Raw genomic sequence first — 16,342 nt, forward strand, 5'->3', positions numbered from 1 at the left:
GTGTCCTCCTCTGATACTGCTCCAGACCCCAGGGATACGTAACTGTACAATCTATCTTGAAGCTTCTCCTCCATTTTCTGAGTTCCTTTGTAGATAGGGGCGCTGTACGGATACTAGCGTTACCCTCCATTATACGTTCCTACGACACCGGTGTCTCTGAGCTGCTTTACCTCGCACTAGGACGCCATTCCACCGCTTGCCAACAATGTAACGGATCGACGGGAACCCCGACTGGGTACCTCCGTTGAAGGATGCTCCTAGCGCTTCCTGAGGGCTCCAAGCACTCCAGCCAACACCATAACCACTATAGACTCCTTCAGAGAGCAAGACTGGAACAAGCTCTTACAAGAGCATAGTAGTGATATAGCAAGAGAGTATGACTAGCATAGCAATCCCTTGTAGCAGATTCCCCCAATAAGAGACAGCACTCCAAATTGAGGAAGAAGTAGAACTGAAGCTTTAATCGAACACTCTGCTTTTATGCACATTTTACACACATAGTACTGCCCACAGGGTTTTGCAGAACATCCAATCAATACGTACAATACACTCAGACACTCTAAGCAATTACACGCAAAATCCTCCCCTCTGCCTGTGATATAATTACTGAACACAATGGGCTAACGTAATTATCACAGGCAGGAAAATACACAATTTTACACAATATTCATAACTTTAAAGGTATACATCACATTCACATACAACTTACAATTTCAGAATCAGCATACTCCAAATACAAACATATGTCAAAATCATACAAATTGGTCCAGTGGTTCAAAAGTTAGTTGGAAATCCCTTTTTGACCAACTGCAAGCATGGCTTGGGTGTGGTAAGCCAATTATCTCCAGCATACAGAAAATATCTCCATTTACAACAACAGTAAAAACACATACAAATACATAATTCCTATCATACTGAACAGAACCCCCACATTCAACCTATCCCCAGATAGCTTGGATCTGAGCGCTCAATATATCTAAACTGCGCTCAGATCCCATGAACAGAATAAAATCGCCATGGGGTAAGCTTAACAAGGGCCATACACAGTCCAATAGAACTCCATAAGCCCCAAATGCTGTTTTTAAAGTGCCCAATCTCCCAGGGGCCACAGTCCGATGGCATGAGGCTGGCAATCAGTCCCCTCCAAAAGGTCCCTTTCGCCACACACTCATACTAAGTATCTTATGAATTACAAAGGTGAGGAACTTTTAAGGTCAGGCTAGCAGCATTGGACTTAAAATTGTAATCTATGATTGTAGGATTGGACAATAACAGGTTTGGATGTACATGATGTCCACCATCAACAAAAGTGATACATTTGAGCTAACCCTACAAGCACTTCAAACTCTGGGCTAAAAATGCTAATTGGGTTAACTTTGGGTTTATTTCTTTCCTAAATGAACTGCAATTCTCTTGCATATGTTATTATCTGACATAAACTTACACTAGCAACACCAGGCAATACATAAAGCTCCCAAAATTATTTTCAAGGCAAAAATATTTTATTTTTCGAAAACATCTGTGGGAAATGAATGATTATATTTGCAGACTATTTTGAGAAAATCTTTTGGGATTCTTTTGTGATTCCCCTCCTTATCTGTCACTGAAAGTTTTTTTTTTTTTTATGTTTTGAAAAAGCATTCAGTGAAATTAGGAAATAGACCTTTTTGTTACTTTTGATGTAGTGGGTCTTTGACCACCAATGGAGAGCAGCTGTGTACAGGAACCACTTGTGAATCATGCTAAATCACCCAGCTTTATACATTTTTTTCAAAGACGCTGACTACATTAAAAAAGTAACCACGTTTTTAATTTTATTGTTTCTTAATTTAAAAACCAGTGCATAGTTATCGAGAATTGCCTCATTGTAGGATGGGTTGTGTGGCTGCAGGCCAACGGAATTTGCCAAAATGTTAATATTATTTTTATAGTTTGAATAGGAATTAAGCGGCTTTGAACACTGTTTAAAAAATCTGGAAAATTACAAAACTAAAAGATCAGGGCGTGGGAGTAGCTGTTGCTGTGGGATAAAATGTATTTCGGAAATTGTACTACTTTTACAGATACAAAAATTTCTTTACAAGCCTTTGTCAACTGGCCTTGGTTGTAGAATGTGTGACATAACTTAAATCATCAGCACTCTGAGATCATGGATAATGTTTAGAAAGAACAAAACCCATTTTGTATTTGGGTGCCAATGTTCATGTTTAGTATGTTCTTGTAATGGCAGAATGACAAAATAAACAGTTTTACTAGTTGTTTGGTATCTGTTAAAAGTATTTGTTATGTTGTATACCAGTGCTGAATTGTATTAAAATTTATTTTACTACTAGCCAATCCCTTTAACATGATTAAAAAAATAATAACTGTGTACTAAAAATAAAAATTAACAGAACATATTGTTAACCCTAACTGTTTCTGTCGTGTTGTTATATTAGTAGTGTTATAAAAGCCTACCAGTCTCCTTATTGCTTCTCATTTAGACTGCTAGGTCTGCATGAAGATTATAGAACTCTTTATTGCCCTCTTTCCCTTACACTCTATTGACCTCCTCTGTATTTTTCTCTCCTGATTTTACAATGTAACCATACTTAATCTCACATAGAGCTGTGGTCTGTTTTATAAAGACCAATAAGTAGACATGTGCAATTTGTTTCTGTCCGAATTTAGATTCGGACGAATTTCGGAATTTCGGCTATTCGGACATTTGGCTGCGTCTGAAAAGTGCTTCGGATTTCTGAAAAGTGACAAAACAGGAGAGGGAGGGAAAATTAAGGGAATGATGACAGGAATCTAACCCTAACCACAACCCTACCCTAACCATACTAGGGGTATGGTTAGGTTTAGGGGTAGGGTTAGGGTAAGGTTAGTGTTGGGTTAGGGGTGGGGTTGGGCTGGTTAGGGGTGGGGGTAGGGTTAGGAGTAAGGATAGGCAACTGCCGAAGTCCCGAATTTAAGAAGTCTGAACCTAATTTTTTTGCCCATGCACATCCCTACCAATAAGAGAGGTTGATGGCAAGAGCCACTGTGCTGGGACATTCTCGGGTTCCCTATGCCACATGTCATTCCTTAACAATACATATACTGTCTTTACTGGAAATATTGAGGTAACTCACTAGTGCCACAGTGTGTGACAATAAATCTGTCACCATGCCCTGTCAGATTTTATCTAGTGCAGCATGTGAACATACATTTCTGCTTCCTCCCACTTGATCACTGCTGAAAAGGTTGCAGACAGAGCAAAGGTGCATCATTTGCTTTCCTTATTAGTATTTCACACCTAATGTATTAACCATAAAGGTGTTTAGGGCAATTATTTTTTTCGAATACATGTGGACAGTTCCAAGGTGTCTTCTAGCAGTGCAGATGATCTAACATCTAATATACTCTTTGATTTTTTTTCCCACGAGTATTGAAAAAAGGACTTTTGCTTCGTATTTTTATTATTTGAGTTATTTACACACAGAGGAAAAACTGCTTACATTTTATACAAACTTCGTATTTAAGCTAAATATTCATCACATTTCTTGCCACTGATATTCAATTCACAGTGCCTATAAGTGTTCTGTTTTTCATAGAATTTTATATCATAATGAAATATGAAAATTACATTGTCAAGACTTGAAATCCTTGGTTTTAACAGTAATTGAAGATATACATTATAACATTTTGTTCTTTTTCAATAGCTGAGTTTGGAGATCACAATTCTTCAGAACACTTTCCCGGACATCTCTCCAATTGTAATTTTATTCCAGATCAAGACAATGACTTCTTAAGCAAAGTTGAAACGCTACACAAGCAACACAGGTAAGTCTTCTTTTTCAACTAGTCTGCAACATATGTATTCATATATAAATTACCAGATAGTTTAGCACGTTTTTCAGACACAGTTGTTGACTTAGGACTCTTAAAGTAGTACCTTTTTGTTTTTTTTAATCAGTACTGCTATTTATTAAAGTGGGAATTTAAAATTTAAATGCAAAATAACCAAACCTAAAGCATAGCTGAACTGGGGAGTCTTTCCTGTTAATATATCAAATGCTATTTTTAGTGCCTAAACATAAATTCATCAAAAAAGATTGTTTTAAATAAAATGTAACACTTTCGGGTATGTAACAACCCTCTGTAGCAACATAAACTGAAAAGGGTCATATGAACTAAGTGGTGAATGAGAGGCAAAAAGGGTTATGTACATAAAAAAACATAATAAAAAGGACTATATAGCTCAAACACTGCAGTGTAAATGTTACACTGTTAAAACAATTATTAACGGACTACAGGCCTGTGTCTAAAAATAAAATAATAAGTCACACAGCGTTCACAGTACCTTTCTTGGGTGGTCCCCACCACCAATCCAAAGGATGCTGAAGATCAAGGTGAATTATTAATCAATGCTGCAGGAAGTGGTCCAGAGGCCAGATCGTTAAGAGAGCTAAACCCTCCACATCTGGTGCCAATACCTACTTCCACAGTAGGTAGCTTGTGAATACAAATGAGCCAGCAACAGAGCGGCAACACAGCAGGTCGGGGGAGCATGCTGTTCTGGAAGCGTAGTTAGTGCCACGGTCGGTAACTTTGAAAAAGTGCTATATCTTTATAGCACAATAAAATAATACATACTTAAATAAATATATAGTCATGGGGGGCACCTTTTCAAAGTTTCCCAGTCAATTCTTATGTCTAAGTCACCCTGTGCTTATTGGGGGCACAGGGTGACAGGGAAACACAGGCTGGCCTGCCTAGACCAGACTTCTACATACTGATAGGTTGTAAAGAGTTCCATGTGCCCTACTGGGACCAACTTGTAAACTCGGTGGAGTTGCCAAGTGAATAGGAACTTTAAAACCGCCTGATAAAACTTTAAGCTGAGGTATTTCTGACCCCTTGTGACAGATCATGGTGCTATTTTGCCAGTTAGAATGCTCGAGGGCAATCTGTCTTGGGATATTGTTTGGTGATGTTTTTTTTGTGTGTATTTTGGGGATATTCTGTTATTATTATTATTATTATTTCCATTTATATAGCGCCAACAGATTCCGTAGCGCTTTACAATATATTGAGAGGGGGGGGGGGGGGATGTAACAATAAATAGGACAATTACAAGAAAACTTACAGGGTATAATAGGTTGAAGTGGACCCTGCTCAAACGAGCTTACAGACTATAGTAGGTGGGGTATTAGAAACATTAGGACAGGAAATATCAAGTAGGAGTAAAGCAGAGCTGGAGGAGAGAGCAAAGCACTGTCCCATAGGAGAGAGCAAGAGACAGGTATTTAAGGTAGAGATTACTCTGGGAGGCCATAAGCTTTCCTGAAGAGATGGGTTTTAAGGCCCTTTTTAAATGATTGAAGACTAGGGGAGAGTCTGATGGCAGTAGGCAAGCTATTCCATAGGAGAGGAGCCGGCCGCGAGAAGTCCTGCAAGCGTGAGTTGGCCGTACGGGTGCGAGCAGCGGTCAGGAGGTGGCCACAGGCAGAGCGGAGGGTACAAGGAGGGGTCAGTTACGAGATATAAGAGGGGCTGGAATTGTATGGGTTAACACTTTGAATTGACTCCTGTAGGATACAGGCCTGGCAGAGGGGCGAGGTGTGAGAGGACCGACTAGAGAGGAAAATCAGTCTAGCTGCAGCATTCATACAGACCCGCTACAGACTGTAGCGGGGCAATATGGATTTTGGGGAGACCAATCAGTAGAGGGTTACAGTAGTCCATGCGGGAAATTACTAGAGCATGGACAAGCTCCTTGGTAGCATCTTGCGTAAGAAAGGGTTAGATGCGGGCTATGTTTTTGAGTTGGAACCTACAGGACTTGGCAACAAACTGGATGTGAGACTCAAAGGTGAGACCAGAGTCAAGTATGACGCCAAGACAGCGCGCTTGCAGGGATGGACTTATGTGGTTATCACTGACTTGAAGGGAGAGCGAGAGAGGAGGATCAGTATTAGGAGGAGGAGGAAAGACAAGGAGTTCAGTTTTAGAGAGGTTAAGTTTGAGAAAGCGTGATGACATCCAGTCAGAGATGGAAGAAAGGCAATCAGTGACACGTTGCAGGATGGCAGGGGAGAGGTCCGGGGAGGAGAGGTATATCTGAGTGTCATCAGCGTACAGGTGGTAGTGGATTCCAAAAGAGGCAATACGTTTTCCAAGAGAGGCAGTATAAAGAGAAAATAGAAGGAGACCAAGGACAGAGCCTTGGGGAACTCCAACCGAGACAGGACGAGGGGAGGAGGTATCCTTGGAAAACGAGACACTGAATGAGCGTTGGGAGAGACAGGAGGAAAACCAAGAGAGGACAGAGTCACAGAGACCGAGCGATTGAAGAATTTGAAGGAGGAGAGCATGATCAACGGTGTCAAAGGCAGCAGAGAGGTCAAGGAGAATTAATATGGAGTAGTGACCTATGGATTTAGCGGAGATTAGGTCATTCGTCACTTTGATAAGAGCGGTCTCAGTAGAGTGGAGAGGACGGAAGCCAGACTGAAGAGGGTCAAGGAGAGAGTTAGAATTAAGGAAGTCTTTCCAAAAGCTTTGATGAGAAAGGGAGCAGGGATATGGGACGATAGTTAGAGGGGAAGGATGGGTCAAGAGATGTTTTTTTCAGGATAGGTAATATAATGGCAAGTTTAAGGTCAGCAGGAACAGTGCCAGAAGAGAGAGAGCAGTTAAAGATGTGTGTTAGGGTAGGCACAAGACAAGGGGAGAGAGATCTGATGAGGTGAGATGGGACAGGATCGAGCGGGCAAGTGGTGGGGCGAGATGAATGAAGAAGCGCAGCCACCTCTTGTTCAGTAGCCGGGGAGAAAGTCTGCAGGGTAGGGAAAGCATGATTTATGTGTGGTTGAGAAAGAGAACGGCAAGGAGGGGAGAATTGTTTCCTTAGCTGTTCAATCTTGTCAGTAAAGTAACATGCAAAGCTATCAGCTGTAAAGTTAGTTTGGGGGGTGGCCACAGCAGGGCGGAGAAGGGAATTAAAGGTGTCAAAGAGACGTCTGGGATTGCGGGAGCATGAACTAATGAGAGAGGAAAAGTAGGACTGTTTGGCGAGGGCAAGGGCTGTGCTGTATGAAAGCAACATGAATCTATAATGGAGAAAGTCTGCCTGGGTGCGGGAGTTCCTCCAGGAGCGTTCAGCACAACGGGAGCAACTCTGCATATAGCGTGTTAATTTATTATGCCAAGGTTGGGGTCGTGTCCTCCTCGAGGTGCATGTTTGGAGTGGGGCTGCAGCGTTCAAGGCAGATGTGAGGGTAATGTTATATGTGAAGATGGCCAGTGAGGGACAGGAGAGGGAAGGGATGGAAAGCAGTTGTGAATCAATGTCAGCTGACAGCTGCTGGAGGTCAATAGAGTTAAGGTTCCTCCTGAGCTGAGGGGGGTTAGGCTGAGGTTGTTGGGTGAGGGGGTAATTGAGAGCAAACGATAAGAGGTGGTGATCAGAGAGAGGAAATGGGGTGTTGCGGATATTAGATAATGTACATGAATAAGAGAAAATAAGGTCAAGGGTTTTGCCAGCTACATGAGTGGGAGAATTAGCCCACTGCAATAGTCCAAGGGAGGAAGTAATTGAAAGTACCGTATATACTCGAGTATAAGCCGAGTTTTTCAGCACATTTTTTGTGCTGAAAAACCCCAACTCGGCTTATACTCGAGTCAGAGTCTGTATTATGGCAATTTGCATTGCCATAATACAGACAGGGGGCTGTGGGGGCTGCAGAGAGATGTTACTTACCTTTCCTGCAGCTCCTGTCAGCTCTCTCCTCCTCCGCGCGGTCTGTGCAGCTCCCTCTGTCAGCTCCCAGTGTAAGTCTCGCGAGAGCCGTGGCTCTCGCGAGATTTACACTGGGAGCTGACCGAGGTGCTGAACGGACCAGCGGAGGAGGAGAGAGCTGACAGGAGCTGCAGGAAAGGTAAGTAACATCTCTCTGCAGCCCCCACAGCCCCCTCCTACACAGTGCCCATCCACTGGACCACCAGGGAAGGAGAGCCCCCCTCCCTGGCCAGCTAGCAAGCAGGGAGGGGGGACGAAAAAATTTATATATATTAATAATAATAAATAAAAAAAAATAATAATAATAAAATAAAAAATAATAATAAAATAAAAAATAATAATAAAAAAATGTAATGAAACAAAAAAATATTAAAATAATAATTAAAAAATAAAAATGCCCACCCCCCACCAAGGCTCTGCATCACACTCTGCATTACACACACACATACACACACACACTGCATTCATACACACACACTGCACTCATACACACACACACTGCATTCATGCACACACACTGCAATCATGCACACACACTGCATTCATACACACACACACCATTCATACACACACACTGCATTCATACACACACACACTGCACTCATACACACAGCATTCATACACGCACACAGCATTCATACACGCACACAGCATTCATACACGCACACAGCATTCATACACACACACTGCACTCATACACACACACACACACTGCACTCATACACACACACTGCATTCATACACACACACTGCATTCATACACACACACTGCATTCATACACACACACACACACATCATTCTCACACACACACCACTCATACACAGCATTTGCATACACACACACTGCACTCATACACACACACTGTATTCATATACACACTGCACTCATATACACACTGCATTCATATACACACACTGCATTCATATACACACACTGCACTCATATACACACTGCACTCATATACACACTGCACTCATATACACACTGCACTCATATACACACTGCATTCTCATACACACACACTGCATTCTCATACACACACACACTGCATTCTCATACACACACACTGCATTCTCATACACACACACTGCATTCTCATACACACACACTGCATTCATTATATACACACACTGTAAATAAATATTCAATTAATATAATTTTTTTAGGATCTAATTTTATTTAGAAATTTACCAGCAGCTGCTGCGTTTCCCACCCTAGTCTTATACTCGAGTCAATAAGTTTTCCCAGTTTTTTGAGGTAAAATTAGGGGCCTCGGCTTATATTCGGGTCGGCTTATACTCGAGTATATACGGTAGTTTAGAGGCTGCTGGGGTTAAAGGTGGGTTAATGGGAATATTGAAGTCTCCAAGAATTAGAGATGGAATGTTGGAAGAGAGGAAGTAGGGTAGCCTGGCAGCAAAGTGGTCAAGGAAGAGGAGAGGGGAACCAGGGGGACGATAGATAACCGCAATGTTAGCAGAGAAGGGTTTGAAAAGGCGAATTGAATGAATTTCAAATGATGGGAAAGAGAGGGAAGGGGGGGGGGGGTGGGCAGGGTTTTAAAGGAGCAAAACCTACACCGCCACCTTTAATCTCTGCTTGTCTTGGATTGTGGGTAAAGTGAAGACTTTACCCAAAAAGGATAGTGAGGCAGGGGTAGCAGTATCTGAGGGAGAGAGCCATGTTTCTGTTAGTGCAAGTAGGTTTAGGGAGTGTGAGATAAATAGGTCATGGATGGAAGTAGATTTAAAGGTGCTACACACAGAGCGTGCATTCCAGAGGGCAGCTTTAAAAGAGGAATTATAGTGAGAATTACATGGAATGGGTATTAGGTTGCTGTGGTTTCGGGTGTTTGTACCAGGTAGCTGAGTAGTGGACGGACCAGGGTTTGGAGAGACATCACCTGCTGCTAGGAGTAGTAGGAAGGAAAGGAAGAGAAGGTGCGATTTAAATGTTGGGGATGAGAGCTTGTATTTAAGGTATTTAGGAGGGGTGTGTGGAGAAAGACTGGATACATATGAGTAAAGTGCATGTTATGAATACAGAGATGAGGGGAGCAGAGAGGGAGCAATGAAGATGGTGTTAGCAGGAGCAGGTAAGTAAAATTATAGAGTGGTTTTAATGAAGAGGGAAGTGAGAGAGAAAGTGAAAAATAGAAGTGAGAACATTAGTATGAGAGTAGGTGCTGGGTTTTTAAGAGCTGTGGTTAGGAGGGTTAAGGGTTAAAGAGGTACTGTGAGAGTATAGCTATTTTGGGTGTTAAGGGCTTGGTGGACATAATTGGTTTAACAGGAAAGCTAGGTTATTTGAGCTATCTATAAATGTAATAATTACCGTGGGGTAGGGTGGGTGGGAAGCGATCATCCAGAAATGCTCTGCTTATGGCAAGTCCTGCAGGGTTGGGTGCTGTGAGTCCTGGGTGTAGCTGTTTCACTAATATATGGGGCCCAGGAGATAAAGGAGAGAATCTGGGGTTAGATAAAGCAGATTGTGGGTGGAGAATCATTGGGGTGTTAAAAACAAAATCAAGGAAAAGGCAGATGAAAGGGAATTAGAATTTAAGGATATATGAGGGAATGGCAGAGATAAGATAGGAAAAAGTTAATGCACCTTATTGTCTAGAGGCTAATTAGACCAACATTTCTTAAACTAGTTATATCCCAGACACGGAGGTGCCTGGTGGGAGCTCCGTTGTTTCAGTTTACGACCCACTGCCGGTTGTCTGTGGATAAATATTTACATTTTAACCAAATAAAGTATCTTTTGTTTTCACCCTTCATCAATGTTGACGTTTGGGTGAGCTGCTGTAATCATTGAAGGTGATGTGTTGGAAAATGAGGGATATTAACGGAGATATTCAGGCTGAATACTGAGCTCCGTTAGAGGAGTTCAAAAAACAAAAAGCCCCCACCAATGAGTACAGAATGAGATGTGAGGGAGCACAAAGAGGATGGGAGGGGAGAGCTAGCTTCCCGTTGCAGGCCCTCTGCCTGCAAGGGGAATTTTTTTTTACATCTGTTGTCAGCATGCAGTGTGGGCTGATAACAGATGTGAGTTATGCACAGACTTGGCATTAGACAGCCCGGAAGAGTTCTGAGCTGCCTAAGTCATGCGTGCTGAAGGGTGCAACTTGTTATTGGCACATAATTGCCAATAACTCAATATGTGCAGTGTTTCAAGCTGAAACCCTGCACATACTGACTCCTACCACCATGACCACTTCAAAAGTTGGAGTGACCCTTAAAAAGGCAATAAATAATCAAATATATCCAGTCTAGCTAAATACATTGTCATTGTTATGTTTATTTTTATTTATAGATGTCCATTACCTGGCTGTGTGTTCCACATTATGGTTATGATTTATCATGGCAAGACAAGTGCACATTTGGGTGCTAAAAAATAAATGTTAAGAGGCATTCTATTGGTTTTTTTGTTTGTTTGTTTTTATGGTGATCTTTAGCTCTTTTCCCCAGAAGAGCACATATAGTTGCCCTGATAAATCCCCATTAATGTCTTGCATACCAGTGTAATTAAACACAGTAGCTTTATTCATTTCTTTTATTTGATCTTAGAATACAGAATGTCTGTTTGAATTAATTGTTCGCCTTTCGGCAATACAGGTTAAATTATACTTTTTTATTATTATAATTTTTTTTTTTGCCAGTGGTCTTGGACAAACAGAAGCAGAGTCATGCTACATTAATATTGCAAGAACACTTGAATTCTATGGAGTTGAACTGCACGGTGGTAGAGTATGTTTGATTTACATTGCATTTAACCGTTCAGAAAGTAAAACTAGATGTATTAGTGAAAATGTTATTAATAAGTACTTTCCTAAGGGACTTAATTGTTCAGTGTTGTAATACATAAACAAAAAATCATATTTCAAGTTCCTGTGTTTGCTACAAATCCCAAGACTTGCTACTTCTGCAGTGAGCTCTGTTGGTGTCATGTATTGAATTAGCCAATCATGATGTTTACTTAAAAGGAAAATACATATGGTTATGGTAGAATGCAAAGATTTTAGTATTAACATGACGTAAAGTCATGATTTTATTAATGACACAGAAGCTTCTATTATGCTGCACTCTTTCTTTATTTCCCTCACCAGCAAAGTAAAAGAACATTAAATCAGTATGAATAGAAACCAGTAAATAACATGAGAGGTATATCTTCCTAGCAACAGGAACAGCCAATCAGCATCCTCTTCATAGCATAATAGGCGGTGTCCTGTATACTACTTCCTCTTTCTTGCAATCCCGAACAAGGACAACAAATCCAAGCGAAAAGGGGGGCTCCAATAAGATGGTATCTGAGCCTTAACCTGGACCTCAAAGTCAAGCTGTAAGAGAGAGGAGAATATGGTAATATCAATGTTTAAAACTGGATTTATGCATAAAATCGCATTACATGGAATATCATATATATATATATATATATATATATATATATATATATATATATATATATATATATATACACATAACATGAAATTCAGCTTAGGCAAACCTTAACAGTAGAGATGTCCCGAACAGTTCGCCGGGAACTGTTCGCCGGCGAACATAGCTTGTTCGCGGTCGCCGCGGCGGGCGAACATATGCGATGTTCCGTCCGCCCCCTATTCGTCATCATTGAGTAAACTTTGACCCTGTACCTCACAGTCAGCAGACACATTCCAGCCAATCAGCAGCAGACCCTCCCTCCCAGACCCTCCCACCTCCATGACAAATAAGGGGCGGACCGAACATTGCATATGTTCGCCCGCCGCGGCGACCGCGAACAAGCTATGTTCGCCGGCGAACAGTTCCCGGCGAACTGTTCGGGACATCTCTACTTAACAGACATTATCAAGGATAAAACCCAGTAATCAAAAAAGACTTAATGTGAAGTCAACTTACCCAGAAAAGACCAAACCTCCATGGTTGGGAGGGAGGGAGAATACTCGCCTCCATGTCATTAATACAATCATGACTTTACCTCATGTTAAAGGGACACTATAGTCACCCAGACCACTTCTGCTCAATGAAGTGGTCTGGGTGCCAGGTCCCTCAGGTTTTAACCCTTCAGATGCAAACATAGCAGTTTCAGAGAAACTGCGATGCTTACATTTGGGGTTAAGCCAGCCTCTAGTGGCAGTCTTCCAGACAGCCACTAGAGGCGCATCTGCGACGCTGGGGGCATATTATACCTCCATCGCAGAGAACCTCCATGCACATTCGGCTCCGCTGACATCGGACGGGGGAGTTGACGTCGGACGGGAGGAGAGGTCACCAGCGCCGGTGCTGGAATAAGGTAAGCTGCTGAAGGGGGTTTTAACGCTTTGTTTTACTGACACTATAATGAAAATGGATGAGCGGTAAGGTTCTTGGTGTGATAGACTTTACCTTTATCATACAGAGAAGTCAGAAAATGGAGAACAGACACAAAAGGAGCTGATATGGGATCCAAATTTCATTCCATGTATAATAGATTCCCTCTACTCCGGCAGAGTATATCTGCTGTAAGTCTCCCAAATCCCAAGTGATATAGTGATTATAGCTCCCAAGTCCTCAAACATCAGCCTAGACTTGATGAAGGGTAAAACAAATGTGTTTGTTTACTCCAGGCTCAATAGCCTGCTTTTATACAATACAGGGACACAGTAAACACTCCCGCACAAAACAGGATAATCCCACCCCTTGGACCTGTGGCAAACATCTAACAAACTCTTCCCCTGTGCCTGAGAGATAATTACGTGAGCACACAAAGATATAATTGCATTATCTCTCAGTACAGAAACAGACAATAAAACAAACCCCCCAAAATACCCCAAAACACATAAAACCCCCACAAAAGTTACATCTAATAGCCCCAATTTGGGTGACCTACATATCCAAAAATCACCAAGATCTGTCCAGGGGTTTGGAATTTTCATGGAAGTCAATTATTTGACTGATCGTGCACATGCTCCTATGCCCAAATCAGTTCCATGAAATCAGGGCTAACGATCGGTTTCTTTCTGGAGTGATAATAGCTCTTATGTTTCCAGCAGAGTAGTGATTATAGCTCTCCAATCCCTCAAACATCAGCCTAGACTTTATGAAGGGGTAAAGCAAATATGTTTATTCCAGGCTCAATGGCCTGCTTTTATACAATACAGGGACACAGTAAACACACCCATTATACTCCCACACAAAACAGGATAATCCCTCCTTCTGGACCTGAGAGGAGACTAGTTACAAGCAAACATCTAACATACTCCTCCCCTGTGCCTTAGAGATAATTACCGGAGCACACAAACATATAATTGAATTATCTCTCAGTACAGAAACAGGCAATATAACAAAATCCCCACGAATACCCCCAAAACACATAAAAACCCCACAAACATCCCCTGATAGCCCCAATCTGCATGACCAACATATCCAAAAATCACCCAGATTGGTTCAGGGGTTCGGGAGTTTCATGGAAGTCAATTATTTGACCGACCGTGCACATGGTCCTATGCCCAAAACAGTTCCAGGGAATCAGGGCTAATGGTCGGTTTCTCTTTCTGGAGTACAAAAGTACAAGAAATTTCATGAATGGAGCCTTTTGAAGTGCATTGGGCAAGGTATATTGCAGGGCCCATAGTCGTGAGGCAGGAAGCTGGCAAGTATTCTCCTCCAGGAGCTCGTGGCAATTGACCAGACTACAGGGCGTTTGTCACACCATGTACCAACTATGCCATCTGCTCCAAGCCTGTCTTGTGTTGGGTGCCCATGTGCCCTTGATAAGTCAGAGAGTTGGTTGTGAAACTCCCTCGACCAAGCAAGGTGCCCTGAAATCAACCACATCATGAGATGCAAAAGGCCTTGGAGAACAAATATATGAGTCAGACCGTCCAGATCCTGAAGAAGGCCCTCAAGAGGTTGAAGGAGACGTGGAAGGTTGATAGCCATCTCCTGAAGTGGAAGGAACCATGGTTGGGACGGCGTTATAGGAGTCAGGATCACAATGGTTCCCTCCTCTTGGATTGGTGTCGTAGATGGAAAATGCAATGCGGAATCGATGCATAGGGCGGAAAAGTGTAATTCCTTGAAGAAGACCAATCTAAGGAGAAAGCATTTGTAGCCAGTGCTGTCAGATCTGGTCTCCAACTGAAAAACAAGGAAGTTGAGCATTGAGTGAAAAGGGCTATTTATAACAGACCCCATAGGTTCCATATGTCTTGGAAGACCGTGGAATCCAAGTGCCAGTCACTGGAATCTCTGAGGTGGTGTGAATACCAGTCCGCCGTAGTGTTAGAGAGATCTTGAATGTATTACGCCATGACTGAAATGCCGTACATCAGGCAAAATTGCCAGAAATCTTGAGCCATGTTCTCCAGAATTTTGTATTTTGTGCCTCTCAGGTTGATGTAGCGCACAGCTGACACATTGTCCATCTTCAGAAGGATAGCACATTGGGCTTGAGTTGGGGAGAAACTGCGGACTGCAAAGGAACCGGCCAGAAATTCCAAACAATTGATGTGGAGTGTTGATTCCAGATCTGACCATCTGCCTCTGGTGGAAATATTTCCGCATCGAGTGCCCCAACCATGCAAACTTGCATCAGATTTGATTATCAAATGTGGAATTTTACAGAATATGTCACATTCCTTCCAAGCTTCCATGTGAACAAGCCACCATTAGAGTTTGTCCTTTGCTTCTGAGTCCAGAGTTACCATATCCGTGTATGATGCCCTGCCCTTGAGATTAATCTTTGTAATCGCTGTAGGGCTCCATAGCGAAAAGGAAAATGGCCAGTATAGATGCTGCTAGAAGGCATATCATGCTCAACAGTTGTTTGAGAGAGAGTTGAGAGGTTGCTAGTGTTTGCCTAATCTCCTTCTTGATATTGGCTAGTTTTGCCACCGGAAAGTGTAGCGTTTGAAGGGAAGAATCTACAATAAGACCCAGAAATTTGATTAGTTGCGTAGGATCGATAATGGATCTCTCCCAATTGGTCAGGGGGTCTAGGTTCTGTAACAGAGTCAAAGGCCATGCCAAGTGGGTCCGGATTAGTTGAATAGACTGAGCCAGAATTCAAATGCCGTCAAAATAAGACGTACTCTCCGACCAGGTTTCATGAGCTTGGTGAAGCACAATTGAACCAAAGACAGTCCGAATGGGAGGCACTTGAACCTCAATTTCTTGCCCTGCCATGTGAACTGCAGGAAGTCTTGATGTTGGACTGTGATAGGCACTGTGAGATATGCATCCTGCACATCAAATTTGGCCATCCAATCTGCTGGTTGGAGAAGATCCCTTAAGCAATGCACTCCTTCCATCTTTGAAGTGCTGATAGGCCTCATAAGTGTTGAGCTGTCTCAAATTTATTACTGGAGGGACACCTCCACTTTTTTTGCTCAGATAACACAGGGTATGGGCCGGAATCTCTACAATGGCTTGTTTTGTCTGCGTCTCGTTGGGGAAAAAACGATTTTCCTTGGTGGGGAGCATTGAACAGGTAGAGAAAGGAAGTCTATACAATAACCTTTCACACTGTGAAGAACCCAAACATCTGATGAAATGAGGGTCCATGCATGTGAAAAATGTGTGAGTCTGCCCCC

General features: G+C 42.3%; 1 protein-coding gene across 1 annotated transcript in view; it reads left to right on the forward strand.

The window, feature by feature from the left end:
• Positions 1–16,342, forward strand: part of PTPN3 (protein tyrosine phosphatase non-receptor type 3) — a 263,560-nt gene that overhangs the window by 181,506 nt on the left and 65,712 nt on the right. Inside the window, exons 8-9 of the mRNA XM_063451879.1 lie at positions 3,687–3,807; positions 11,435–11,522. Of these exons, the coding sequence (XP_063307949.1) occupies positions 3,687–3,807; positions 11,435–11,522 (209 nt within the window). The remainder of the gene's footprint in view (positions 1–3,686; positions 3,808–11,434; positions 11,523–16,342) is intronic.

Source organism: Pelobates fuscus, chromosome 4 (genome assembly GCF_036172605.1).
Source record: "Pelobates fuscus isolate aPelFus1 chromosome 4, aPelFus1.pri, whole genome shotgun sequence".
Lineage (NCBI taxonomy): Eukaryota > Metazoa > Chordata > Amphibia > Anura > Pelobatidae > Pelobates > Pelobates fuscus.